Source organism: Xiphophorus maculatus, chromosome 9 (genome assembly GCF_002775205.1).
Source record: "Xiphophorus maculatus strain JP 163 A chromosome 9, X_maculatus-5.0-male, whole genome shotgun sequence".
Taxonomy (NCBI): domain Eukaryota; kingdom Metazoa; phylum Chordata; class Actinopteri; order Cyprinodontiformes; family Poeciliidae; genus Xiphophorus; species Xiphophorus maculatus.
Window position 1 is genome coordinate 5079915 of NC_036451.1, and position 27917 is coordinate 5107831.

At 37.9% G+C, this 27917-nt stretch overlaps 3 protein-coding genes across 3 annotated transcripts in view; 1 reads left to right on the top strand and 2 right to left on the bottom strand.

Annotated features, from left to right (window-relative positions):
- hmcn1 (hemicentin 1) overlaps positions 1-12301 on the top strand; it is an 82410-nt gene extending 70109 nt beyond the window's left edge. Inside the window, exons 86-107 of the mRNA XM_023339534.1 lie at positions 481-562; positions 678-947; positions 1093-1263; positions 1347-1517; positions 1611-1781; positions 2202-2372; positions 2460-2630; positions 2723-2893; positions 3914-4060; positions 4164-4301; positions 4388-4509; positions 5183-5420; positions 6090-6152; positions 6286-6405; positions 6504-6638; positions 6719-6832; positions 7834-7959; positions 8055-8183; positions 9649-10014; positions 10159-10278; positions 10435-10561; positions 10679-12301. Of these exons, the coding sequence (XP_023195302.1) occupies positions 481-562; positions 678-947; positions 1093-1263; positions 1347-1517; positions 1611-1781; positions 2202-2372; positions 2460-2630; positions 2723-2893; positions 3914-4060; positions 4164-4301; positions 4388-4509; positions 5183-5420; positions 6090-6152; positions 6286-6405; positions 6504-6638; positions 6719-6832; positions 7834-7959; positions 8055-8183; positions 9649-10014; positions 10159-10278; positions 10435-10561; positions 10679-11045 (3690 nt within the window). The 3' untranslated portion in view covers positions 11046-12301. The remainder of the gene's footprint in view (positions 1-480; positions 563-677; positions 948-1092; positions 1264-1346; positions 1518-1610; positions 1782-2201; positions 2373-2459; positions 2631-2722; positions 2894-3913; positions 4061-4163; positions 4302-4387; positions 4510-5182; positions 5421-6089; positions 6153-6285; positions 6406-6503; positions 6639-6718; positions 6833-7833; positions 7960-8054; positions 8184-9648; positions 10015-10158; positions 10279-10434; positions 10562-10678) is intronic.
- Positions 12297-15925, bottom strand: arpc5 (actin related protein 2/3 complex subunit 5). Its single transcript, XM_005803896.2, has 4 exons — positions 15633-15925; positions 14951-15023; positions 14451-14627; positions 12297-13945 (listed from the first exon to the last, which is right to left on the bottom strand). The coding sequence occupies exons 1-4, from the start codon at positions 15770-15772 to the stop codon at positions 13883-13885; spliced, it is 453 nt and encodes a 150-aa protein (XP_005803953.1). The 5' UTR covers positions 15773-15925; the 3' UTR covers positions 12297-13882.
- Positions 15926-20801: 4876 nt separating this feature from the next.
- The window catches only part of pla2g4a (phospholipase A2 group IVA), a 31747-nt gene continuing 24631 nt past the window's right edge, over positions 20802-27917 (bottom strand). Inside the window, exons 16-19 of the mRNA XM_014470563.2 lie at positions 27506-27690; positions 27242-27431; positions 26319-26476; positions 20802-23996 (exon numbers count right to left, since the gene is read on the bottom strand). Of these exons, the coding sequence (XP_014326049.1) occupies positions 23838-23996; positions 26319-26476; positions 27242-27431; positions 27506-27690 (692 nt within the window). The 3' untranslated portion in view covers positions 20802-23837. The remainder of the gene's footprint in view (positions 23997-26318; positions 26477-27241; positions 27432-27505; positions 27691-27917) is intronic.

The window sequence follows — 27917 nt, forward strand, 5'->3', positions numbered from 1 at the left end:
CCAATTTAAAAGAACAAATATTAATGTGTTTTATTATAATATACAAAATGTAGATCAAAAGTATAAATCTGAGTGAAAGGGATACGTGGTTTATCAACTTTTCTTTTTTCTATAAAAAAGCTTAGCACACATTTTCATTCACCCACTTTTTCAGATCCCCTAAATAAAATCCAGGACAGCCAACTGCCTTCAGATATAATCTAATCAGTTTTTAGAGTCCAGAATGAATCCAACTGGTCAGAGATTCATTTTTGAACAAAATGCATCATTAATACCAAGGAAGAGAATTTTAAACAAGGGTTAGGTTGCAAAACAATATCCCAAGTTGTAAGAGCTCATGGAACACTGTTGAGTGATCATATTTCAAAAATTAGAAAATGGAAAATGTGTGGCCTAACTGAGAAACAGCAATACATTGGCGTTTATTGTTGTAGCATGAATAGATGCAAAATATGTATTTCTTTAAAATGCATTTGACAGAGTGAAGATGCGGGCAGCTACATGTGTGTAGCAACAAATGATGCTGGGGTTGTGGAAAGAAGCGTCACCCTTACACTTCAGAGTAAGCTTTTGCCTTTTTCACTCCAGTGTAGCTGAAATAACATTTAATTTGTGAAGAAAATGAAAAGAAGAGTCATTGGGAGAGTTAATTTAACAGGTGCGTCCTCTCCAATCAGGGGCACCAGTTATAACTTTGGAGCCAGTCGGAACGGTTGTGGATGCAGGTACCACAGTGGTTCTTAGCTGTAAAGCAGATGGTGAGCCAGGACCCATGATAGAGTGGACCCAACATGCACGTCCCCTGCTGGCAAATGACCGCTTCTCCACCCTGTCTAATGGCTCCCTCCGGATCACCAGTGCCCAAAAGGAGGACACATCTGAATATGAATGCGTAGCCAGGAACTTACTCGGATCAGTGGTGGTCAGCGTTACTCTCACTGTTCGCGGTAAGATGCCGATTATTATTCCACTTATTTACACTTGGTAAAAACTTTTAAGTACTGTACAATTATGAAAAACTGTTAACTTTAGTTTCTGAGTTTGCAAATCGGAAAATTAAAAATGAATGTGTGCATGTGATTTAATTTGCAGTTCATGGTGGATATTCTGAGTGGACTGAGTGGGGCATCTGCAGTGTGTCCTGTGGCGCCGGTACCCAGAAAAGAGTCAGACAGTGTAACACTCCTTTACCCGCTAACGGAGGACGCCACTGTGCAGGATCAGACACAGAAACACGTAGCTGTCAGGGGAAACCATGTCCAGGTACTTTATTAATAACATTTGAAAAATGTTCTGGTCTGTGTGCAAATAAAAATTCTAAAACCAAACTTTTGTTGTTTGCAAAGTGGATGGCAACTGGTCACAGTGGTCTCCCTGGGAGGAATGTTCACAAACCTGTGGTCAGGGCAACAAAACGAGGCTCCGGAGCTGCAGTAACCCACCCGCTCAGCATGGGGGCAGGCCATGTGTGGGGAAGGCAGTGGAAGCTATAATGTGCAGTATCAGACCATGCCCAGGTAAGAAGGTTTACAGTTAAAATATCTAAACTAAATGAGTTTATATCTTAGAGAAACACTTGCCACTCTGCATCATTTGTTTTGCTTTCTTAGTGACAGGCAACTGGGGTTCTTGGCTGTCATGGAGCCCCTGCAGTGAGACCTGCAGTAAGGGCGTACAATCCAGGATCCGACTGTGCAACAACCCTCCTCCAGCATTTGACGGCCCGCAGTGTGAAGGCACAGACACCCAATCACAAGTCTGCAAGGAGAAACCTTGTCCTGGTAAGAGGCTGTTGGAATAAAGACACTCATTAAAGTAAACTTAGACCTTCACTGCAAAAACACAAAGTCTTACTGAGTATTTTTGGTCTAGTTTCTAATGCATATATCTTACACTTGAAATAAGACAAAACTGACTTGCAAGTAACTTTTCAGCAAGATATAGGAACTTGTTTTAAATAAGTAATTCCTTAATATTGTTTTTTTAAGTGCTTGTTCCACTGGTAGATTATTTTACTCATATTCACATTTTTAAAACTTATTGGAGTTGTACATTTTCCATCCTGACAGAGCTTCTATAAGTCTTTAAACATGTAATGTACTGTATATGTAACATGACTGTTGATGGAAAGTGGTTGTACAGTTGTTACAACCACTTTAAATGATCTGAACCTCTAATATTTCTCTTTTTGTGCTCTCCAGTGGATGGAAAGTGGTCATCATGGATGAGCTGGGGGCCTTGCAGTGTTTCTTGTGGCGGTGGGAGCAGACAGCGGGCACGCCTCTGTGCAAGCCCCGCCCCTCAGCATGGTGGCAGAAAGTGTGAGGGAAATGATGTGCACACTGATTTCTGCAATGGCGACCCCTGTCCAAGTGAGTTTTAAATGATAAAAATAAAGCACTTGTAAAGAAAACTGAGTTTTTGCTCTGGCTTATTTCTCTATTTTCACTGTTTGTCAGTCAATGGTAACTGGGGACAGTGGAGTAGCTGGGGCCGCTGCAGCAAGACATGCAACGGAGGTCAGATGAGGCGCTACAGGACCTGTGACAACCCTCGACCTTCTCATGGTGGGAGAGCTTGTGGAGGAGCCGATTCACAGATGCAGAAATGTAGCACTGCAGACTGTCCTGGTGAGTCAGTACCATACCGTCTTAGTCTTGGTTTCATGCATTAACAGTTACTTGACTGCTATGAAATCCTCTGTTTTTGTGATGTATTGCAGTGGATGGTAACTGGAGCTTATGGCAGGCATGGGGAGGATGCTCCTCTTCCTGTGGCGGAGGAGAAAGGACACGTGTCCGACTTTGTAATAACCCGCCTCCCAGTAACGGTGGCCGGCCTTGTCCAGGTGACCCCACTCAGCTATCAAGGTGCAACAATCAGGCATGCCCAGGTAATGACATAATCTAAAAATTGGATATGTGGTCATATTTATCTGCGTAAAATATGGATGTTAAGATGCAAATAGGTTGTCATCCAGACAAGAAAAATAGCATTGAAGATGCCAATCATATTCTCAGTACATTTATTTCTAATTAGGATATTGACATGAAATCCACACCAGATGTGAAAAGTAACCCACGAATACAAAAAAAATCAAGAAACTAATTAGTCCCTAAATTAAATTAAATTATGAGAAATGAGGTGAAATGGCACCACAAATAAGTACTGAAGATATTTAATACTTTGTCGAAAAGCCTTTGTTGCTAATGACAGCTTCACTACATTTCCCATATGGAAAGAGCAGTTGCCCACGTTGCTTAGATGCTAATTTGGCTAAATCTCAGAATCTTGAAAGTTTTTGGAGTCCTTTCTTACACTCTGATTTTCAGTTCTCCCAAAACATCTTAACATTAAGCCTCTGTAAAGCTCTTTCTCATTGACTTGTGTAAATATTCTGAAGCAAATGTCAGAATAATTATGAAAGAGACATTACAAAATCTTTAAGCTGACATTTATGTGCGCTGGTGGAATTTCTTTCTGAATACTTCAGTTATTTTTTTTTTTTACCATTTTGCTTGTTTGAAGCCTTTCTGCAATACTTGCCCCTTCTTTCATTCCACTCTATTGAACACAACTTTATTTTCTGTATGTATTTTTTATTTGGTGTGAATTTCTTATTAATATTTACATTACAATTACATAGATTGAAAAAAAATTGTTTTCATCGCTCATTGGATTTAGCCTGTTCCATGTTTAGTTAGTAGATATTAGAATTAGGTCAACAATTCTTGGTATGAAACCAACAAAAACTGATTTCTGTTGTGTAAATTTTGCATCAGGTTCTAAGCTCTCACTGAGATATTTTGTGGGATTTTTACATTTTGAGATTGTGACTGATTTGTTAAAGTTTCTTGTGATTCTGTATAAACCTTGACTATTCACAGCCATAAACATTTTCTCTGTTTGTCAGGTGGGCCTCATAAAACTCGAGGAAGCATCATAGGAAACATTAATGACATTGAGTTTGGCATCGCCTTCCTAAATGCCACAATCACTGACAGCAACTCAGGCAGCAAAACCATCAAAGCCACTATTTCAAATGTACCAAGAACTTTAGGTCAGCCTTGAATACACAACTTCATTTATGTATTTTCACCCAAAGGTGCATAGCTCCCTTAAACTTTGATTGTAAAACTGAATGTATAACATTTAACTTTAAGGTCCTGCGATGAGGAAGCTCATCTCCATACTGAACCCCATCTACTGGACCACTGCACAGGAAATAGGAGAGGCTGTTAACGGTTACACCTTGACGGGCGGCGTCTTCAGGCGAGAGACGCAGGTGGAGTTTGCTACAGGTAGGTTCTGGTCATGGCCAAATAAACACACATTAAGGATAAATTTAATTGGATAACTGAAGTTTAGTTCGACTGGATTCTGCTAGGTGAAATCCTGAGGATGACCCACGTTGCTCGAGGCCTGGACTCTGATGGAGCTTTGCTTCTGGACATTGTAGTTAACGGCCATATTCTGCAGCTGCCTTCACATGCTGACATAAACATCAAGGTAAATGGTAATCAGGGTTTGAGGACAACTATTTTAAGGAGAAAATTAAGAAAAAAGCTTGTTTGCAAAAATTCTGAAAGAGCTTTTTTTGTGTTTTTAAATAAATTTGCCTCTTCCTTTACAGTGAAGGAACAACTTTAAAAAATGAGAATCAGTTAGAATCTTTAAACAAACTGTTTGTTGTTGATAATTACCTTATTCATCATAACATCAATTTACTTATCAGTTTTGTTATCGATTTAACAAAATTCAGTGTACTTTTTTTATATTTTCATGCCTGACATGAAAGTTTTTTCATTAATTAACTCAAAACTCCAATTTTGTTGATGTCAATATAGTTTAAGACATTGTTTGCATTTTTCAGCTGCAGTTTTCTAGCAAAGGTCTAAGAAGACTAATTTTACCACTGAGATGAAATACATTTTGTTATACAAAAAGTCTGTTTTGTTGCACTTACAGTATTCTACCCATCACTGTTTTCCACTAAACCTAAAATTCTTTTTTTTTTCTTGTATTTGTTATTTTTCCTGCACTTCTTGTTATATTGACATCTTAAATAAAATTAGGAGAGTAAAGTTTGTCTTGCATGTGATGAAAACCTAAAATATCAGATGTTTTTGAAAGAATAATTTTTTTTTGATGAACTGCTGAATAACGCTGTGTATTTGTTTAGGACTACACAGAGGATTACATACAGACCGGTCCCGGTGAGCTGTACGCTCTATCGACCCGCATGTTCACCGTCGACAAGGAAAGTGTGCCTTACACCTGGAACCACACCATCTCCTATGATCGCACTAAAGAAAAGATGCCCTTCCTGGTAGAAATGCTCCATGCCACGGCCATCAGTGCTCTCTACCACCCCCTGGAGGAAGTGTTGGAATATAGCATCCGAGCCAGTATAACCAAAGGTGGATATGAGCAAAGCAAGGTCCTTTGAAGATGCACATTGCAGTCTGCTTTCAGGTTAAACTTGTATGGAAAGCTAGACGGCCATTGTGGTAGTTGCTTTGAATGCACTTTAAGCATCCTTCCAATTACTGAGTTATGATGTTTTAATCATGTGCGCCTGATGTAATAAATGTTTGATTGCAGCTATTTCAAGAAGGAAGACATATGGGAGTTTCCTAACTTATTCCTTACCAGAAATTGATTTTTTTTGTTACATTTTGCAGAACATTTTTGAAGCTGTTATTTTTAATTCTTATTACTTATAGTTAATACCATATACACAAATAAGTTACACATAGGCTAAACACGCAGGTTTTCATAGGTGTTTATTTTTGTATCTAATTGTAAATGATCTACTTCTTCAAATATTAACTTTTGTTAAACTCTGATTTAAAAAATCAGAAATTAACTATACTTTCAGTACTGCCCAAGTTTAAAATTATATTTAACTTTTATAGATTACATAAATTACAAATACAATAGCAATGTTCTGTGGTACTTAATATTGTGCCAACTTCTTGAAATGTGTTTTCAAGTGGATAAAAATATTAATTCAAAGGAATGTCATCAGGAACTCTGGCTTACTTCCAGTTTGGGTTTCATAGTGGTTTTATACTGGTTTGTTCCAGGTGATCGCAGCAACCAGTGTCCTCATGGCTTCACTTTGGTGTCTGCTGGGCCTTACTGTGCAGGTGAAGTCTATTCCACCACATGCTACTGCTTTTATGCCAAAACATCAATACCAGCTATAACTAATGTCACTTTAAATATGCCTATTTGATTGTACTTACGTTGGAGTTTATTTCTGTGTTCTTTGTGCTGCAGATGAAAATGAGTGTGAAGTTGGGAACCCCTGTTCTCATGCCTGCCACAACACCATGGGAACCTACTACTGTTCTTGTCCGCATGGCCTCACCATATCAGCTGATGGCAAAACCTGCCAAGGTATGAAATGTGTAGCCAGGCATTGCATTGATTCTGGGAGTTAATTGTCATTCTCACAACCTACTATGCTTTTGATTTGCTCTTTGTCTGTGTTTTAGATATTGATGAGTGCTCCCTTGGTGGAAACATGTGCCATGGTGGACAAGACTGTGAAAACACCATTGGTTCCTATAGATGTGTAATGCGATGCGGCCGTGGCTTCAGGAGAACCGCTGATGGGCTCAGCTGCACCGGTACTTCAATAGATGCAGCTAATTATTTCATGGCTGAATTTGTGATCTGTCTTTATTAGAACTCATTGTATAATCCTCAGATGTGGACGAGTGCTTGGAGTCCCAGCCGTGTCATCAGCAGTGTATGAATACCATAGGAAGTTATCGTTGTGCCTGTGAACCGGGCTTTCAGCTCAGGAACAGACGGTGCATAGGTGAGTCAACTACCCTGTTTAACATCAGGCCAGTCAAAACATAAATGATTAGAGCTGGAATCCTAAACAACAAACGGTTCAGGGTTCTGTTCTTGGGCCACTTTTATTCTACATGCATTCATTCATCCAGATTCACATTATGTAGTACTATAGCATCTCTGATACAAAGCTTTATATTTCTGTCAACAGAAATAGTTCCTTGCAGTCAAACAAGAGTGTATGATCATGATTTTAGTGTTTGATTGGCTCAGACTTTCTTCTAAGTCAATGCAGAAACTTTGTTGTTTTTTCCCCAAAAATGCACTTAGAGAATACTCAGTGTAGTTCAAAAACAAAAAACCATGCAATGAAATTAGTTGTCACATACTCTGGTTTAAGGTTTACCAACCACATAAAGTCTATTAATAAATCGGCCTTCTAACATCTTAACAACACGTGTGAAAACAGGACATAGAAAAAATGGCCAGGTCACTACTGAAGGATCTTTAATTCTCTGCACTTCTTGTGTTTGTAAATAATAGATTTTAAAATTTCATTAATGTAAAGTATTGGCTGGCCTTGAACATGAATGTACTCAAGAGTTGCTTGTCAGGCACAAACTATAAACCTTTTGCCTTTAAATCTGGACTGAAAACATGTTGTTTATTGTACCCTACCAATGAAAGGCAAAGATTATTTTGTCAAACCAATTTTTATCATGTCTCAGCTATTCATGTATTTTCAATTTGCACCTTATCTCTTCCTTTTTATATGATGTTTAAAGTGTTCCCTTATTTCTTTAATTAATTTCTTGTTTTCTTTATATTTTTTTGTCTGTTACTATATTTTCCTGTAAAGTACATTCAACGACGTTGTGCAGGACTGGTGCAGCAAAAGTAAACTTGTGTTGTCTTGAAGTATTTTAAAGAGTAATAAAGCAGTTGTTGTTTATCTTTTATGGGGGAAAAAAAGATTTTTTTTAATGTCTAAGCATTTTTTTTTCTTGTCTTATGTTGTCTCAGACATAAACGAGTGCAGGCAGAGGGTTTGTCGTTTGGATCAACAATGTAAAAACACGCGAGGTGGTTACACCTGCATTGATCTGTGTCCGAGTGGCATGACCAAAAGTGGGAACGGCACATGTGTGGGTGAGTGACTGGCAGCTCAAGACAGACGGTATCAGCTAACGAGGAAATATGAATAAGCACACAGGGATTATGTCTTCTTTGTTTCTTGCTTTTAGACATCGATGAGTGCAGAGATGGGACGCATCAGTGCAGATTCAACCAGATCTGTGAGAACACCAGAGGCAGCTACCACTGTACATGTCCACGTGGTTTCAGATCTCAGGGAGTAGGACGCCCATGTGTCGGTACGTAAAAATCCTGTATTGTCTTCCCAGCTTAAGAAACAAAGAAACTGTATACAATTAAAGTGTTTTGGAATATAAGAAAGATAAACTTGCAATGTAATGGCAAGATATTTTAACTGGATATTTGTCAGATTTGCTCATGTCCTTCACTTTGTTAAAGCTCCCGTGCTTCTTTCTGCAATTTTTATAAGTTGGTCTTTTCATTTAAACTAAACATAAAATTTTGAAAATCATCTTACACCATATCCATCCACTGCATGTGACCAGATGCTCCTATGAAAACTGCTGACTGAGTCTTCACAAAAAGCAGCTGCTTTGCTTTGCAAAACAACATTCCATATTATGAGTTCATATTAAGATGGAAAAGCTGCTGTTTTCTTGATGGCTTTTCTTGTAAGTGGAAGTATTTTCCAGCATTTTTGTAGTCATTTTACAATTGTTTTGAACTGCAGCTGTTTTCATTTGCTTTATTTTTTGGCTCCTTTTTAAACTTCCTCAACACTTTTCACATCTTTCTTCACAGTACTTTTAGTATGCATTCCTAACCCTCCTCTCCACATGTCATTCATCTGTATGAAAAGCTGTGAATGGCTAAAGCACAACAATGCCCAAGATGGAGCATCAGAAAGGCATTTATTTTATCTTTAATGTTGATTTATTTGTAAGTGTAACTCTTAGCTCTTGTTTTGCTCATGTGACTTAATTATACAGCCAGATCTTATTATACATAGATCAAGTTGACTGTTTTTGTTGTGAGATATGGCAGCTCTTAGCACTTCATTAGACATAATGAAAGTAAAAATAATCTGAAAAGACCAGCACCACTGCTCTTTGTATGCCTCTTCTTTCCACCTTCTTCTAATTCTGTCCTTTCTGTCACCGTTGCATTTGGACACAGCTCTTGTCTGGTTTTGCTTTGGCATTCAGTTCCATATTATCTGTGTTGTATTAACCCTGGATGAATCCTAAGTTTTTTTAATGACTTATCTAGTTTCGTATATAGAAACTGAAAGCTAATATCAGCTGTCAGTTTTATTCAGCATAGTTGGGTAGCCTGCACTCTGCCTAACAGTCACACTGCTACATACTTTTAGCATGGCTGCTTTATTTTCAGAAGAGCAATACCCTGATTAATAGGCAATGTCCTTTAGTATAGTTGTGTCAGAGTAGTATAATGGAAAATTTCAAGGGTGTTGACATTGTTAATCGAACCTTGAAACCTACCTGCCGATGCCTTGCATAGTCTCAATGCATTTCTCAATAAACATGAAAATGTACTATAATGCAGTGAGGTTAATAATATATTCCATTTTTCCCCTCTCTGTCCGTATCTTTCTTTACTCCTAATATGTTATTTCTTCACTTGTGCATTATCTTTCTTCTATATTTCCCTATTATATTTCTTCCTGTCACTTTGTCCTTTCCATCTTCTCCTGGTGCTGGTCTTCCTTTGCACTGAGGGCAGACATAAATGAGTGTGAGCGGCTCCCTCAGCCCTGTGCCCATGAGTGTATCAACACTCCTGGTAGTTTCAAGTGCACCTGCCCACCGGGACGCCACCTGCTGGGAGATGGCAAGTCCTGCGCTGGGCTGGAGCGTCTACCCACCTACGAAAGTTACTCATACGGCTACCGCACGTCCCAGTCCTCTCCTGAACAAGCGCCCAACCAGCGGCTGTACCACAGCTTTGCTTCTCACAGCTACAACTCCTTCACCGCCACAAATAGGCGCTACATGAACCGTAACCGGAGAGAGGCTCACAAACACCGCTCAAGGCAGGATTTCCCTGTTTGTAAGGAAGGTTTTGAGTCCAGGGATGGCCACTGCTTAGGTAACTATGTAGAACGGACAATGCTGACATGATGGAGAAGAGTTAACAGAAAAACTTTAAAGACTTGATGCTGCTTGATGCTTTAAATCTGTTACAAATAGAGAAGAAAACTGTATTTTGTGTTTCTTTATGTGGCACCAATAGATATCAATGAGTGTGAAGTGAGGGACATCTGCCAGCATGAGTGTGTGAACACACCAGGGAGCCACCGGTGTCTCTGTCCTGCTGGTTACCGCCTGATGGCTAATGGAAAAACATGTCAAGGTGAAACCCTAATCTCTTGAATCTAGGGGTTGCAGAGACCCAAAAATTCTGTAATTGATTTAAAAGTTTGTGAATTTTTTACTGAACAGTCAACTAAAACATTGGATTGAGAGATGACCTTCACACACAGTGATGAACCATTTGCTATATCTACAGATATAGACGAGTGCCTGGAGCAGAACATCCAATGTGGAGTAAATCGGATGTGCTTCAACACAAGAGGAAGCTACCAGTGCATCGACACACCCTGTCCTCCAAACTACCAGAGGGACCCAGCCACAGGGTAGACAGTCAGATTCAGATCTTTATTCATGTCCAAATGGGCAATCAAAAAGTCAAATCTGTCTCACAGCAAATTCAAAACTAATTTTATCAAACATATACGGTTTTCACCTTGTAGGTTCTGTTTGAAGAACTGCCCACTGAACGACCTGGAGTGTACACTGAGTCCATATGCTCTGGAGTACAAGCTGCTGTCTCTGCCTTTTGGCATCGCAGCCAACCAGGATCTCATCAGGTTGGTGGCCTACACACAGGATGGCGTGATGCACCCCAGAACCACCTTCCTGGTGGTGGACGAGGACGTCACCTTGCCTTTCGCCCTCCGAGACGAGAACATGAAGGGTGTTTTGTTCACCACGCGGCCGCTGCGAGAGCCGCACACATACCGCATGAAGGTGCGAGCGCTCTCTTACAGCGAGGACGGTGCCATCGAGTACCAGACGACCTTCATCGTATACATCGCTGTCTCTGCCTACCCTTACTGAGAGCACTTTAAATGACGTGAGATGAAGATGTGTGGTTGAAATGCTCCTTCAGCTTGCGGAACAACAGTGTGGTGAGAGTGATATGATGTGGTGTTTGGACTTTTGGCCACCGCAGTATGAAAACTGAAAGACTGATGTTAAGTGTGTGCGAGGACAGTAAGCGGCTACAGTTCTGACGATGTATGGATGTAACATTAATGGGAATATGAAAGAGACTGAGGAAACGGGGATAAAACCTCTAATCCCTATAAGCTCTGCCAGTCTGTAAGGAGTCAATTATTTTAGTTTTTTTATATTTTGACTTCACATTTTCCCACATCATTCAAATGTATTTATAAGATCAGTTTCCTTATAGTCAATGTGTAATTCCAACTACCTAATGTTACTTTACTGGAAAGTGCTTGAACATCAACATAACTGAACTTCATTTACTAGTAGAGATGCATGGTGCTCATGTTGGAAATTAGAGGTTCCCAGATAGTTTTCATCTGTTTTGTTGTCATGGAAACTGCTCAATCAGCAACACTTTTTTTCTTTCCAGGAATTACCGGAATGTATTTTATTTTAACTTGTACATAATGCTTTAGCTCCAATTGTGATGCAGTACCTCTCCTAATTTTATTAGGTTTTGTAATAAAAATTTCAAACTACACTGAAAAAACTAAATATTCATGCCTGTAGCAGAAGTCAACCTAGCAACACAAACTACTGATGTATGCATTTAAAATTTTGAAGATGATCATTGTCACGATGCACAAATATGGACAAAACTCAATATATTTTTTCAACCCATTCAATATATTGAAGAAAACAACCACACCATTGACATTGTTTCTCTGCTTGTGTTAAACACCCCACAGTCCTGGGATGTGTCAAAATCAGTGTCACATACCAAAACAAATACCACAAATTCCTCTTTTTTTCTTCAAAGAAGTTTAGACTTTTTTTTGCATTTGTAAGCATCACCAGATCATCTGCAAAAATGTGGACATTAACATTTGAGCTGAAATCTGTTAAAGTGTAAACAAGAAAGTCTGAAAATGTAACTGAAAAGCAAAATCTTTTCTGCTTAATGAATGACAATCTAAAAAATTTGGCTGTGAGAATATTAATTGGCCAATCTGAATTGCCTTTAGGTGAGTGTGATGCACTTGCGACCCATAAAAATATGACAATTCTAGGATGTTTTTCTAAGCCATCAGAAACTGTGGGCTAATTATATAAAACACAATAAAAACATCAAGATGAAAATATGATCAGCAGTCATACTTTTTATTTTTGTTCCAAAAAAAGCACAGACATAAAAAAAGAAACATTTGAGTAAGGCAGTTAGCACATAGGTTTGCTCTGTTCCTTGTCTTCTCACCTCCAGGCTTGAAGAGCATCACAGAAGAACTACATGAAGCAGAGGAAATCATCAGACATCTCTGGCTTCACGTCAAGTCTTATTACTGCATTGGAAACTGTATCTAATGTTTGGATGCATCATTATTGGTTACTAAATGAAAACATAATCCATATTCAAATAGCAACCAGAGAGTAAAATACTGGATAAAGTAAGTAAACTTCACTGAGTGTTTACTCACTGAAACTTACTTTTCTCAAAACTGCAACATGTTGAACCACAACAGACCTTGCATCTGATACACAAGCTCAGCTAATAGCCTCCTAAATAGGCTACTTAATTCAGATTAAAGAAAAACAAAGGATTTGGCAACAGATAGTCTACCCTATAAGGCAGACAAAACATCTTATAAAATGTACTTTAGTCTTGTTACTTTGTGGTTGTTAAAGAATCTACAGTGAAGAGGATGTTTAAAGCACATAAAGCAGGAAATAAACTTGAAACTTAATACAAAAAAGAAACTTATATTTGTGGCAAAATATGTAGAAAAGACAGGTATGAGATGTATAATTTTAAATTTCAAAAATGGGATCATGCAGACAATATAAACATCTCAATTAAATCCCCTCTAGATATACGGCAAAACAAAAATCTAATCTGCAACAGATAAGCTTTCTGTGGAAAACTGTTTATTTTTTATTTCAATTTAATGGGGATATGAGGAAAATTACTAAGTAAAGAATAATGCTGAATTTTTTTTATGGTTAAATTAATCTTAAAATATAATCACATATTCTCATTGGGACGTAGTTTCCTGAAAACGCGTCTCCTGTAAACAGTACCGTTTAGCCACACAATGCCCTGTTCAGTAGCAGAGGGGAGCATATGGATGTGAGAAAACTGCAAAGTGGGATTATCATGAGATGCATCGTGGGTATTAATCCTCTCCCAGCAGCCCCCCAGGGTGAATGCCGACCCCCGTGGCTCATATTATCACCTCCCATCTGAAACTGTGCTTTTCTGCAGACGCCCACGGCTCGAGTGTTACTCTCAGAGGATTTACTGCTTTTATTCACCCGGAAGTGAAGCTAAAACAACATAACGCAGAACAAATACGAACAGAAAAGGTTTGATTATTGAAGTTCCACCAGCGTTTCTGCTAAAATGCAGAGGTACCCTGCTTTTTACGAACACTGATCTCAGAGTTGGGCATCACTGGTGGAAAAGGATCAGCACATAGATGTAGTAGGAAGGTATTTTTAGCACCCTGTAAGGACTTTAGGCTGTGATGATTGAAAAAGAAGGAAAAAAAGAAAATCAGCTTTCAAACCCACTCTGACCCACATTTCAAGTCCTACATTTTTGCCTCAAGTAAATCAGCATCTCAGTGGGTAAAAAGAACAATAATCTGGTTTTCCTTTCAGCTTCATTGCCTTCTGGTAGAGGAACAGTGCAGCGTGTCAGTGATGTGACGTGCCTCTACGCTCTGCTTTTAGACCGTTTTTCTCGCCGTTAGTACCCTGACGATGCTGCCCACACCTCCAGCAGTCAGAGCCTGAAAACACAACACAAATTAAAATCATGGAATTAAATCTGGCAGATTTTTCCACTGTAACAAATAGTAAAAAATCTTTATTGACAAGTCAGTTAATAGGATTTTAGCTATGTGTTTTATTAAATTTGGATATTATCAACAATAGCATTTATGTTAGTAATTGAACAGAAAAAGCAAAACAAACTACATACTTCCATTTCACAGACTTATAAGCGTCCTGTTGTTTCCTGGTTATTTAGATGATTTTGGCTTCCAGATGATTAAAACAAAATTTGATTTGACTGAAAATGTGAATATTACATAAAACTATTTGAAAATGTGATGGCACACATAATAATGTGAAAGAATTGAGATTTAAGTGGTCTTAAGTTTGATAATACAAGAAGCTTAATCTTGATCATCTTTCCAGACTTAAAAAAACGTTCCGAAGACTTTTCAAGAATACGTAGACATCCAGTTATCCAGACAACAATTAATAGCTACAAAATAGTTTGGGAATATTTACCTTTTCGTGCCACTGCAGCAGGACGGCGCTGCTGTTTTCTGAGGGTCTCTCAAACCCTTTGTAGATGTATTTCATCAGCAGGTCTACCCCGTTCTTGTCGAGCGACTGCACCGCTTTCTCGATATCACTGCTCTTGAAGGCACTGAGCACCTTCAGCACTAGACCCTCAGCTCGATCCTGATCAGGAAAGAGGAACATTTACAGAACACAGCTACCACAAACTCACTCAGATGCTATTAGAATGCTAACATGATAAATCCTGAGAAACACCAAGTATAATCTGATGCTGGAATTATGTATGCCATTAATAATTTTGCAAACAGTTCTCCTTATAACTCAAATTTTCAATTTTAAGATTGCAGTAAAAAAAAAACATCTCAGCTTATTAAAACACAAATGACCAGTCTGCTGTCAGTGTATGAGTAAAATGCATTATGATTAAATGTGGTCACGTTACAAAGTTTGCAAGAACATTATTTAAATAAATTAAAGCAAGTAACCTTGACGTTCTGATTCTTTGTATTGATTGGTGGGTTCTTCAGGACTGCATGTAATGCCTCTATGAGATTCCCTGTGAATGGAAGGTTAAGGATGCACACACTCTGCAGGGACTTGCGCTGCCTAAAAGTAATGATAATTATAAACATTTAGCATAAATAAATATATATAATCCATAATCCTGATACTTTAGGCATGTCCTAATGGGACATCAGAAACTGGTCACTATTCGGCTCCTGTAGAATAAAATTATTTAGCTTTAAGGCTTCCACCTGGTGCTTCAACAATGCATAGACCTAGAGATGATGAAAACAAATGCATTCCACACTTTTAAGATTCTTCAGTTTTCATTTCATACTTTAGCGCTAGTTTGTGTCTGTCTATCACAAAATACATTAAAGTTTGTGCGTGCTTGGAATGTGGCAAATAAAAAAATTACTTCAAGGGGAAATTTGCAAGAACTTGTGTCGGAAGTCTGGAGCAGCAATCCCTGGAATGTGACCGTCAGGCAAGTCTGTACAGTGATGGGTGTTTAGCTAGCAGGCCAATCATTCAGGTAGCAGCAGAAACTTATGGAAGTACACGTAAAAGAAACGTATCAAAAAACGTAAAAAAATAATATTCGCTTAATCCTTCATGTACCGTCAAAGTACCAGTTCTGAATGCTTATAATATAAAGGATATTGTCTGATGAAGGAATCCACCTCTGCCTCGTCAGGACCCAACTGATTTTCTCCGCCGTCCTCCTCGTCCACAAATTTGTTCTCGTCGTACTCATCCACGTCCACTCGCCTGAAACGGGCGGACACTGTGTTCTTCGACATGGCTGGTGCTATTTAAATGTCCGACTCTGAATCTGAAGAGGGAGGCGGTTTTAAGCTTTAATTTGGCCTTTTTTGTGTGTTTTTTTATGTGTCTTTGACGCGGATGTCAGAGACAGGAAGACAGACGACTTCCTCTGGCTGCTTCCTCTTCCTTTTTGTGAGGTGTTTGTTGGCTCCAGTTTACTCACTAGCGCCATCTAACCGGCAAAGTAAGACGCTACAAGTGGAGACGGTGAGAGCTTATACACGTGACGCTAGAGGGCGCACAAGCCTAATAAATAGAGGGACAACTGGGAACAATGTATGTTGACGATTCATCGATTATACAATACATTACTTTATTATTCTTACTATATATTTCTATCTATTTATATAGATAGATTTATGGATGAAAGGCTTTAGTTTATTTTGTTTCAGGACGATAAACTAAAGCCTTGTCACTGACAAACACATTTCTTATATTTTTTAGCTTAATGTGGTTTTGTTATAATAATTTAGACTGTTTTCACTGCAGTGCTAAAGCAAAGACAAGGAGTTAATTTTAATTGTTTCAAAAACTAAATTTCACTTTCAAATAAAGCATAAAAATAAAACCTCTTTAATAATAAAATTTACGTAAACCTTTCTTTCTGTCAGTGGTGGATGGTTTACACAAAAATATGCTCAAATAAAAGTAGCAATACTTTAAATGAGAGTAAAAATACAGTTTATAAGACTTAAAGTTTATAAGACTTAAATATGTCTTATAAGACTTAAATATGTTTTATATATATATACACATACATACATACATACATACATACATACATACATACATACATACATACATACATACATACATACATACATACATACATACATACATACATACATACATACATACATACATACATACATACATACATACATACATACATACATACATACATACATGTATATGCTCATGTATGGGTGTATATGTGTTTGTGTGAACTATAGCTTATGGTCCTCATAATGTAACCATTTTTCACACCAGTTTTCCTTCACTAGCTTTAATTTGACTGTGTAGCTTTGCATCTCAACTGCCTTGTACTAAACGCAGAAGATAATTTACTAGTCTGAGTATATACTGTATTTTCTTAAGCAACAAAAGACAATAAGGAGCTTAATTTGGCACATCATTGACTTTTTGTGCCTTTGATTTATATTGCTAATAACCTGAGATCAGTGATTGAGTCTCACTCTTGCATGTATTTCTCCTGAGAGTATCAGAGTGTTCAGTGTAATAGCATCCAGATGGAAGAGGAGCAGTGATGAAATTTGGGAACTTGCTGGAATGTTCCCTTGTTTATCTTTGCCTGTGTGTTTAGTCAGTGTTCTGACCACTACTGCCTAGTCAATGGAAGGTTTTAGCAACTGGATCAATCCGACTGTGCAGACCACCGCCAGCGACATGATCTCAGGCTTTTTCTGATTCATATCATCGCGTGCTTTTGCAGAAAGTGATTCAAACTCTGCATGCTGCCATAAGACTCTCACTCACACAAGTAATTATTACTTAAAATCGAATGGAAAATGGAAAAACTGCCAGCTGCAAATATTATGGGTTTTTATGATGCTTCTAGGGAAAATAGCTTACTGGCACAAAATCGTCACCAAGAAAAAAATCACTCAGGCTTCTTCTGGGAAGTGAATAAAAGAAGGGCACACCTTTTCTTTGATCATGTTTTCGTGTGTGTGTGCGTTGATCATGTTTTTTTGTGTGTGTGTGTGTTGGAAGTGGAATTTTAATTCCCTATTGCCCCTGTCTAGACTGCTGACCCTTTGAATCAGGAGGAGAAATGATAATATTGACTGATGCCCTTTCCAGTTAACATGCACAAGTACGAGAAGTGTTGCGCACTGGACTTTCTGGACAGGAACAAGGTTGACGGTAAAGTTTGAACAGAGATAGAGGACAGTTTTATTCACCACACACTCATCAATCATTCATTTCTCTCTTGCAGTCCTAACGGTTGAATGACAGTAATGCACAAACACCTTTCTTTCCTCCACTCCCTGCCGTAATCACACTAGCATCACACTAGCTCACACATAACCACTTTTCATGCATTGGTCGTGAGTGTCCTCGCTCTGGTCTTTGTGCAATGTCCCAACCTGCCTGTGGTGTGTAAATGACTCAGAACATCAGAAGGTGAGGATGCAATCTCACATGTAGCCTTCTGGGGAGCGTGCAAATCAAATAAAGCTTAGGAATAATGATATCATTAAGATTAATTTTCCCCTGTAGCCCAATTATCTGTTTTAAGACCACCCTGAACTGATTTGCAACCTTTAAAAATCTGCCAGTTTTTGATGCCAGAGCAGATCTAAGGGCAACAGGTGCTTCCGTGTCAGCACTCGGGCCTATGCTGAGATTATGCAATCAATCCTAATCACATAATTAGTACTCTTACACGAGGGGAATATTCCTTCTGAATAATGTCTTAATTGGGGAATGTAATGATTTCATGGGTGCTGCGTTGGAGCAGGCCCCTGCTTTGGGTGAGACTGTGGGTGGCTCTCTTTATTCGGTAATCACATGTGAATCTGCTGGTATTTAAATCAGATTGAAATTTAAGTTTTTCTTTACTGAAAGTTTTCTGAGGAAACTAGGTTTTTATATTTCTTCACTCACTTCTTTGGTTTGTCGTATGTAATGCAGAGCATCCTGGAAGGTCCTAACAGATTATCAATTGAATTTATGCCTCAACTTTGACTAGGCCAATATAACACTATATGCTTTGGTTTAGCATATAGTGTTATATTGTACTGCTGGAAGATCTCAAGTCTTTCATAATCTAATTTTTTTAAAATGATTGTCCATACTTAGTTTCATTCGTCATCCCATTGACTCTGACCTGGTTTTGTGTTCCCACAGCATGATGCTGTCACTACCGTACCATGTTAGGGATTTTTTCTCACACATAGCTTTGCATGAAGGTAAAAATAAAAAATCTAAATGTGAATGCCTTCTTGCCTCTCATTCAAAAAGAATTCATGATGATTAATGCGCTCGCTGCTCAGCCTGTTGGCTCATTTCTGTCAGTTTGTGATGTAGTCACAAACTGGGAAACTGGTTGCAATGGGTTTCATTAATGGATAAAAGATTAGAGGTCACGTAATGATACTGTGTTCTATCTACCTCATAAAATTCTAATAAAATTTCCCAGTAAAATTTACATTATATCTAATTTTTGTAGATATTTGACAAAACCCTTAAAAAATTCAAAGGGTGGGAATACTTTTTCAAAGCACAGTAAAATGAAATACTGTGGAAAAGATTTTTTTTGTCATTTTTGTCTTTATCTTTTGCTTCCAGACTCGGAATCAGACTTCCCTTTAATCAATGTTTATCCAGAAGGTCCTCAATGCAGCTGACCCAGGTTCAATTCCCAAGTCATTTGCTACATGCCCTCCCCTTCTCTCTCTGTGCTTCCTGTCAGAATACTATTGAATAATAGTAATGCCAAAAAAATCAAAGAAAGTGGACAAGAGGTCATAGTCTTCATAGAAACCCATTTGTTTGGGGCTTATCTTTTACAAAGGGTGAGAATAATTGTGAAGGTTGCTGTGCACTGATGACAATTCTGAAGGAAAAGAATCCAGCTATTTTCCTGGAACAGATAACTTCTTCACACTGGGGATTTCTCACAAGTGATGTGTTTCTTTACTAAAAGGAAGCTGAAACATTTTGAAGGAAGCAGTCCCTAAAATTCCTGACAGTGACCATGACTCTACGGACGGTCGATCTAGTTTATGTTTGACTTTTGAAGAGAGATAAAACACTTGTGTACAACCTTCAGAAAAAGGAGTGTAGAAGCTTATGGGACTGGTAAAAGATGTAAAAAACCAAAATTGAAATATGGAAAAAAAAAACAGCCATCCACTATGAAAAGTGGAGGATTTTTAAAACAAGGTTTAGCCATCTAAGCAAAGGCAGACTGCAAGATGCTAACTGGTATACAAAAAACCCACAATTGTCATCAAAGGGTCCACAGCAAGCTCTTGTCATTGTGTATATCAGTGGTTCCCAAAGATTTTCTGTGCCCCCCTATGGATTACAATAAAATCCCCCCCAAAAAAGAAAAAAAAATCAACTGGGAACACACATCGTTCAACCAGACATTAACCTATACACATATTTTGTTTTGAAACTCCACTGAAGTTTATTTCACACTTCAGGTTGCAACAAAACAAACTACAAACCATCTTTACAGTGAAATACTTTTGTGTAACTGTTTTTTTTTTCTTTATTCATTCATCCATACCGCTTCCCGTGTCCTCCCTAGGAGGCGCGCCCCACACTTTGGGAACCACTGGCTTGTATGATTTGCTTTACAGTCATGTCTTCTCTGTGGCAAACTTTCATGGTAGTTTTCCACAGAAAATGCAGGCAAAGACTTCTGGAAATAGATTTCATTATTTGGGCAAAAAAAAACCAGTGGAAATATTTGGGATAAATACAGAATTCAAGGGAAAATAAGAGACTGAATTGTGACCACGGAGGTGGAAGTGTCATGATTCGTATATGCTACTGATGCAAAAGCTGGACTGGATTCTGCAACATAACAGTGATTTAAAACATACCAGTTAACCCACTAAAGCTTATAATATGGAAAGAACTTAATTTCATAGTGATCCTCTGGGACGACTTGAAACAAGTGAAACATGCAAGAAACTCCTCAATCATCTTAGAGCGGAAACTGTGGTTAGTTGACCCTAGCTATTATTGGGTATCTTAACGTTTTCCATAGTTATAACATACATCTTTGTTGATGTATATTGTAACTGAGGTTTAGGGCCACTGAAAAAAAAAATTGACTGTTTTCCTCAGAATTCTGACTTTCTTTAGTGGTAATAATCCTCTTCCATATATTTTGTTTAAACAGGAAAACAATGTTAATTTTTGGTATTTACCTTTTCAGTGAACACTTAATTAAATAAATAACATACTTTTTAGAGTACTGAATTTTGTAACAAGTATTCACTGAAGCTCTAAAGTTCGGAAGCTCTGTCTTTCTTCTGGCTTGTTATCCAAGCTTACAAGGCAGGTTTTAAATAGGGCAGAGGTTTTGAAATGGGATCCCCACAGGGGATATAAATTCATTGAAACAAATCAGGAACTCCTAATCCCATGACATGTAATTCAAATTCAGCACATGAACAAAGTTTAAGGCATTTAAAAGCTCAGTCTAAATATCTGCTGGACCATGTGACTGTTCATGTTAGTTATGTGACGTGAAAAGAAACAAAACTAAAGAAAACTGAACTTGATGGGAGTTTGCAGAGTTGCTATTTCACAAGGATTCTCACAGATGTCAAATATTTTAATAGAAAACATCATGAGAAGAAACGGTCCTCTCTCCTTTTTTTTAACCATTCTTAACACAAGCACAACAGTTAAGGATGGCATGCCTCACCAGTTATAATACAGTTAAATGATCACAGGAGAATGACTGTTCATATCTCAAATCAAAGAACTAACCTTTCAGTTTGTTACATGTAAACGTTGTCAAAAGAAATTAATCTTACAATAAAATTTCCAAAAAAACAAAACAACACAACAACTTGAACCCTGCTTTAAATGCAGATTGGAAGCAGAAAAAAAAATCATCATTGCTTTAACCCAACAGATTACACTGAGGAAGGCCCCCTATTCATTGTCTTTTACGCAGGGGGGTGAGAACGGTGAATAAAGCAGCATAAAAAAGCCAGAAGGTTTTGTTTAAAACAAACCCAAAAAAAGAAATAATGAGATCAAGATATTTGTAATATGAAGGTTTTACTCAAACTGTCATTATTTTCAATCTTGAGTTTATTAAGAAGAAATATTGAGTATAAATATATTTTTATAAATATTTGTGGCCATTGAATCAACAGAATTAGTCTAAAATAATCTCAATAATGCTTATTGAGCATTATTGAGATTATTCATTTGTTTATTTATCTAGTAGCAAGATAAATAAACAAATGAATAAGTTTCCAGTATAAAGTCCTTAAAGGGTTTTCTGTGATTAAAAAGCCAACCACTGTTGGCTCAGATTTGTAATTGACTTTGAACTTATCTACAAATTTCAAGCCAACTCTAACCCTCTTTACAGTCTCCAGTATTTTGTCACATTACAACACAAACCATTTTATTGGAATTTTATGCATTAGAGCAAAACGAAGTGGCCAAAAATCCAAATGTATGCATATGTTTTCACCCGGCTTACTTTGATACCTAGTCAAAGTCCTGATCTCATTCTAATTGAGAATCTGGAACAAGATATGAAGACACGTTTTCACAGATGTTCACCGTATAATGAGCTTAAGAAATTTTCCAAATAAGAATTGGCTAAAATGTTAGTTGCTAGGTGTGCAAAGTTGGTTGCAACTCTGTTGGTGAAGAACACCAAAAGAGTCGCAGATGTAATTATAGCAGTAGGTATTTCAACAAAGTATTAAATTAGGTGGGGTGAATAAAAATACATAGCAAAGTATTCAAATTGTACCTTTACTATTTTGTCTTGCTCTAATATGAAAAACCAATAAAATACACTGAAACTTTTCAGTCCTAATACTTCTCCAAGGCACTGTGTAGACCTAAAAATGTTTTTTTATCTTTGCTATAAATCTATCTGAAATGGTGAATGAATGATTTCCCCAAAAGGTCATTTTTTTAAAGAACACACAAGATTACCACAACTTTTAAAAACATAAATAAAACTAAAGAAAGACACAAATTGACAAAAAATAAAAAATAAAACTAAAAAGAAATATTCCCTAATCACACAACCCTGAAGCTTGATTCTACCCTTTATCTCAGATTGTTTCCAGACAGCCATGGTCGAAACATGACTGCAGAGAGATTGGAAGTGCTTCAGTAAAAAATTCCTCCCCTCTGTGTTTGCAGCCTTTAAGGCCCCTGCAGGCGTTAGGTGTAGTGTGTCAGATTCCAGGCCCTTTACTGCTGCAGGTGTAGGTGTAGTGTGTAAAATTCCACCCGATATTGTTGAATAGAGGGCCATCGTTGCACTTGTAACGGCATACACCACTCCACCCACACTTGATTCCAAAGTCTAAAGCATCCAGAAGCAACATTTTGTTTTTTGTTTGTTTTTTGGAGCAAGAGATTGTCAAAGAAAGTTTGAATTTTGGACCAAACCGGTCAGGTGAATAAACACATATTTTACACTGGTGCTAAAACAAAATGTTAAAGGAAGAGAGTGAACAGCTGTTGCTATGGTAATGGGTTTTGTTTTTTCCAAAATGATAGCTTTAATTTGTCACTCCCTTCCGGGCAGCAGGGAGTGCTCCTGCTACGTAGGTGGGTAAACATCGTTAAGATGTTTAAAATATCCAGAGGGGGTGCAGGTTGCGTGTTTAGGAGCTACCATCACACACAAACAAAAGTTATGAGATCCCTATCCATATCTTTAAACAAGATTACAAGTTAAGACAGGCAGTATAATGAAAAAAATGTTTTTAAAAAGTACATGCTCTACAGCCACACATTTAGTTCGAAAAGAGTTCAGCCCACAAAAACGGCAAATGAGGCTTCCTAAAGTAATTTGACAATAGAATTTACGAGCAACAGGACGCCAAAATATTTCTCTGGAAAGATGCTGATAAGGCTCAAAGGGACGTGTCCTAAACTATTGGGAATGTTGTGCTTTGGCAGAAAAATCAGATGAGTAAAAAGATTTGACAGAGACAAGTCAAAAAATAAAACAAAAAAATCTCCCTAACAACACTGTTGACTGCAGTTGAAGCCATGAAATTGCAGTGGGGTGTGAAATAATTATCAGCCGTCTGTGTTTTTCCAGAAATCAGATGTGAACATAAAACCAAATAAGAATGCTGTCGCAATGGAGTCCAAGCCCAAGATTTTCATCAGAGATTTTCCACACAAAGGTTCACTTTTCTCAGGTCTTATCTCTGAATTACATCAAGTCATCCTGTAGATCAGGACAGGAGCATTTTCCTAAAGTTAAACACTTAACTTTAAGGCAAAATCACCAAGACTAGAAGAAGTCTCTTTATTCAAAGTCTTATCCTGGAACTACTGGCCATCCTTTCCCAGGTGATTCCAGGGGTTTGAATCAGGATCTCTTTTGAAAAACTTCTTTTTAGGGATGTTGCTGAGGGAGAAGGAAAGAGAGTGGCTTGAGGGAATCTCCTTCTGTGCCACAATACAATCCTTGATAGCCTCTTTAATAACCTACAACAAAAAGCACAAATACAAGAATTAAATACAAATTACAGTGACACAGAACACCCAAAAATGCCAAAATAAAGGGACAACTCGTGTAATAAATAGACTTATATAAAGTTACAGCTGGTAAAAATATTTGGCTGACTCTAAAATGTTTTCCCATATGTTAGTGCTTCTTCTTAACGATCCATATTTATTAGTCTAGACATTTAGGAAGCAAGGAGATATATTTATCTCATCAGTCATATGCTACTTTTAACAATAAAATAACAAAACCAAATTAAAATAATCAGAAAAATAGCATGATGTTTTTAATTTTCTGTGATTATTCTGTCCCCTTATTTTGTGTGAATAAAAAGTTTTGGTTAAATTTCTTGCCATTTTCCCTCGGAGCCAATCTCTCCTCCAGATGTTCATGTTCAGGTAATTGGTCTCATTTGTTTCTAATTCCAGTAATCACTCCCTCCCTGGCTATGCTAACCTCCAGCCATAATCTGTTTTACTACCTTAGCTCTTCAACAGCTCTCTTTTTGTATTTGTACATATTACATAAAAATCTGCTGGACTGTGATTCTGCCATCAGAATCCATGACACATCATATGAGGTGTGTCACAATGCAGAAAAACGGCAGAAGTGATCTAAGAGACCTTAGGGTCAGTCTTAGTTTACATTTTTGCTGAATAGCACTAGGAAAAATATGCTAACATCAAAGTGGACCTTTGTGCAGATGGCACCAAAGTTTATTCAGTCGGTTTACAACTACCTTTCAAATGAAGACGGCCATATTTCTGCCATCAGGTAATTATGATTCAGACCTTATCAAGATAGCATGATCCTACCTATATTTGGTATTTGGTGGCTCAATGTAATTTCTTTCAGAGTTCACAGAGTTCATGAGCATTTGAGGGCTACACTAAAACTTTAGTCTCAAGATGAGTCCATTTTTCTTATCAATAAGTAAAAAAAAATGCTTAGACTTTTAAAAGTTTTTCAATATGGTGAAATTTTTTGGATGCTCCTTATGCCCACAATTTTGGGGTTTTGATTCTGTTTATGGCAATTCTCTAAATTAATGACGAATCCTTTGAGAAGTACCCGTCACTGTTTCCTATTAAATTCTTGTTTCTTGACCCTCATTGTGCCTAAGAAGACAAGAGCCATGACATATTTTCAAGTACTGGGTAAACACTGTGGTCCTTGATTTGTCTTTTGTTTAGAGTACATACATTTTTTTTCTTAATTTGACAGAAATTGTGTTTTTTTTTTCATTTTGGATGTTGTTTGGGGAATAACCTTCATAATGTTCTCACAGTGAAAGCTTTTGCTTCTCTGGGGGAGTTTAGAAACTGTATTATGTTGACTGACTTATTTTCACATTAATTTAAAATTTTCAGCTCATAGTTGTGTATTTTCTTGTCCAGGTCTCCCGTAAAACAGAGATGTTGACATAAAGGGACTTTCTTCTTAAATGAAGGTAAATGCAAAAAACTTCCCAGCTGTGGATATTTCACCAAGTTTAATCTGAGGCTGGTTTGTACAATTGCTTAATGAAGCTCCAGAAATTTCATCCATTTACAAACCCAGTTAGCGTGTAAAGTGCTAGTTTGCAACTATATTACTGGACAAGCTTGAACAAGTCTCAGTCGTTTGTAGGGATTACGAGGAGAAAACCTCCTTTTTAAAAAAATGCATGGTGCAATGACATGTAATTATACACTTGTGTTGAAATACACTGCAAGACTCCTGAAAAAATGCTGTCAGAACAGCCTTATCTAGAAGGACAGATTTTACTGATCTAGAAATGTTTGGCTATAATGCCCAGCACAATCTCTAGCAAACTGCAAATACGGAAAATAAGGGCAGATTCTGCATACCATGCCCACACTCTTTAGATTCCTTTTCACTAAATAATGTTGGCAAGAAAAAAACGACTACTACCAGAGGAAACTGTATAGGTGATGTATGGGTGAAATAAAATCTCTAGTGAAACATGAATCATCACTCAGCACAGAAGTGATTCAAATGGAGTAGGGTAAGTAAGAGCATTCCTCTGAAAGCAAATCAAAACATGCGTGAGCCAGACTTCCTCTGTAATTCTTAAAATTTTTGATGTTGCCCAATAATATACTAAGGAATCCGAAACTTCCTTGCTGACAGACCTGAATAAAGATAGATAAACACGGCTTATTTAAGATGTTGCTGAATCACTCTCCAATCCCTTCATGACCTTATGTTCTTACGCATTGCAAAATTTACTGCCGATATCATAATTGGTTCTTGCTGCGGAAATTTCATTTGTGCCAGTCTTGCAACATCACCAAGCTGACCTCGAGGTTGTTGAGGGTGTTGAACTCCATCAGGTCATGAAGTCGGGTGAAAGCCTCATTGGAGTACTGGAAGTTGAAAGTCGAAAATGGCGACTCCGGGTCATCAAAGATGTCGAAATCAGCCAACTCCTTCTCCTTCTCAGTCACTCTGGGAACCCCTGTGGGCAGATCAAACATGAGCAGGAAGTGAAATAAATAATCTCACTTCTTGACACGAATGCAGTTTTAGCAAATGTAGTCTATGTTGAATTACATTGGAACCGTTATGAGTTTTATTCCAACTTTCTACTAAGGCTCCCACATGCAGGTTAAAAGTTAGAAAGTGCAGACACTGGAATTTCATTTACGGTTTCATTTCCTCAGATGTCTTTTGGCTTTGAGAGCAAAAACAAAATGTTTGGTATCATATAAACAGGCTTCGAAAGTCGATGGGCAGATGACTAACAGGAGCGCAAAGAGACACGAATGGAAAGGAGGAGATTCTGTGTCTTTGCATGGCTCCTCATATGGTTTGTTTCTATAAACAGCCCTCCCACTGCACTGAAGGATTCCTCAGCTGCACCTGGATCCTACAGGAGCCATACATTACAGGGGTGAGTCATAAAAACTGAAGACACAGTGACTCATTTTTGCATGTGTACATATGCACCAATTCCTCCTTGAAACTCCCATGAACTTGAGCAGATGGCTTCCTTTTGGGGCCCTCAGATAAAGCGTGTAACTTTTGGGAAAAAACAAAAAGCACTTTCTGCTGCTAAAAGATTATGATTAAATTCCCACATTCTTTTCACATCAAAATTCCTCACATTTCCAGAGTCAAACTTACCACTTACGCTAACAGTAAATTAGTGTAACCATGATAATACTCTTGGAACATTGATCCTTCCAGCTCTGTGAACGTCTTTACACATGTTCACACCTACCGGGCGCTTTGAATTTCCTGAAGTTAATGTTGACCAGGACAAAGTGGATCACAGTCGGGCAATTCTTTTCCCCCTTCTTGGGTTTGAAGACATAGCATTCCTTCAGACCCTCACGATCAAACACTTTTGGGTCAATCTTAGGGAACGGGAGCTTATTCATCCTGGCCCACTTTTCTGCTAACAGCAGCTCCTGTGGGACATTTTTACTAATTAGATCATGTTTTTGTCGAGTTTTGATTTCAGTGGATTTAAGAGGTTTCTAACCTTGAATGGAGGACTGGAATCGCTCGGTCGAGCAGAAAAATCAAATGAGATGATGAGGTCAACACCGCGTTGCGGCCGTAGGAGGAGTGGGTAGGGAAGGTTGTAGGTCAAGCCGCTGTCTACCACATGGATCTTCTTACTCTTCACGTCCAGAGGTTCATAAATACGGTCAAACTCATCTGGATCTACAAAAACACAAAGAATGACACAACTACATTTCTTTTATTCCATCTAAATATAAGAAAGAAGAAAAACAAGGTGTATGACACATGCAATTGGAAGAAGTAAGTACAGCCTTTGAAATGATCTCATAGGAAAAAATACCCAATCTGTGTCATTTGAGTGACACAGATGGTATAAATGGTGACTAAACAATACAAGAATGATAATACATGCAGAGAATGTTGTTCTG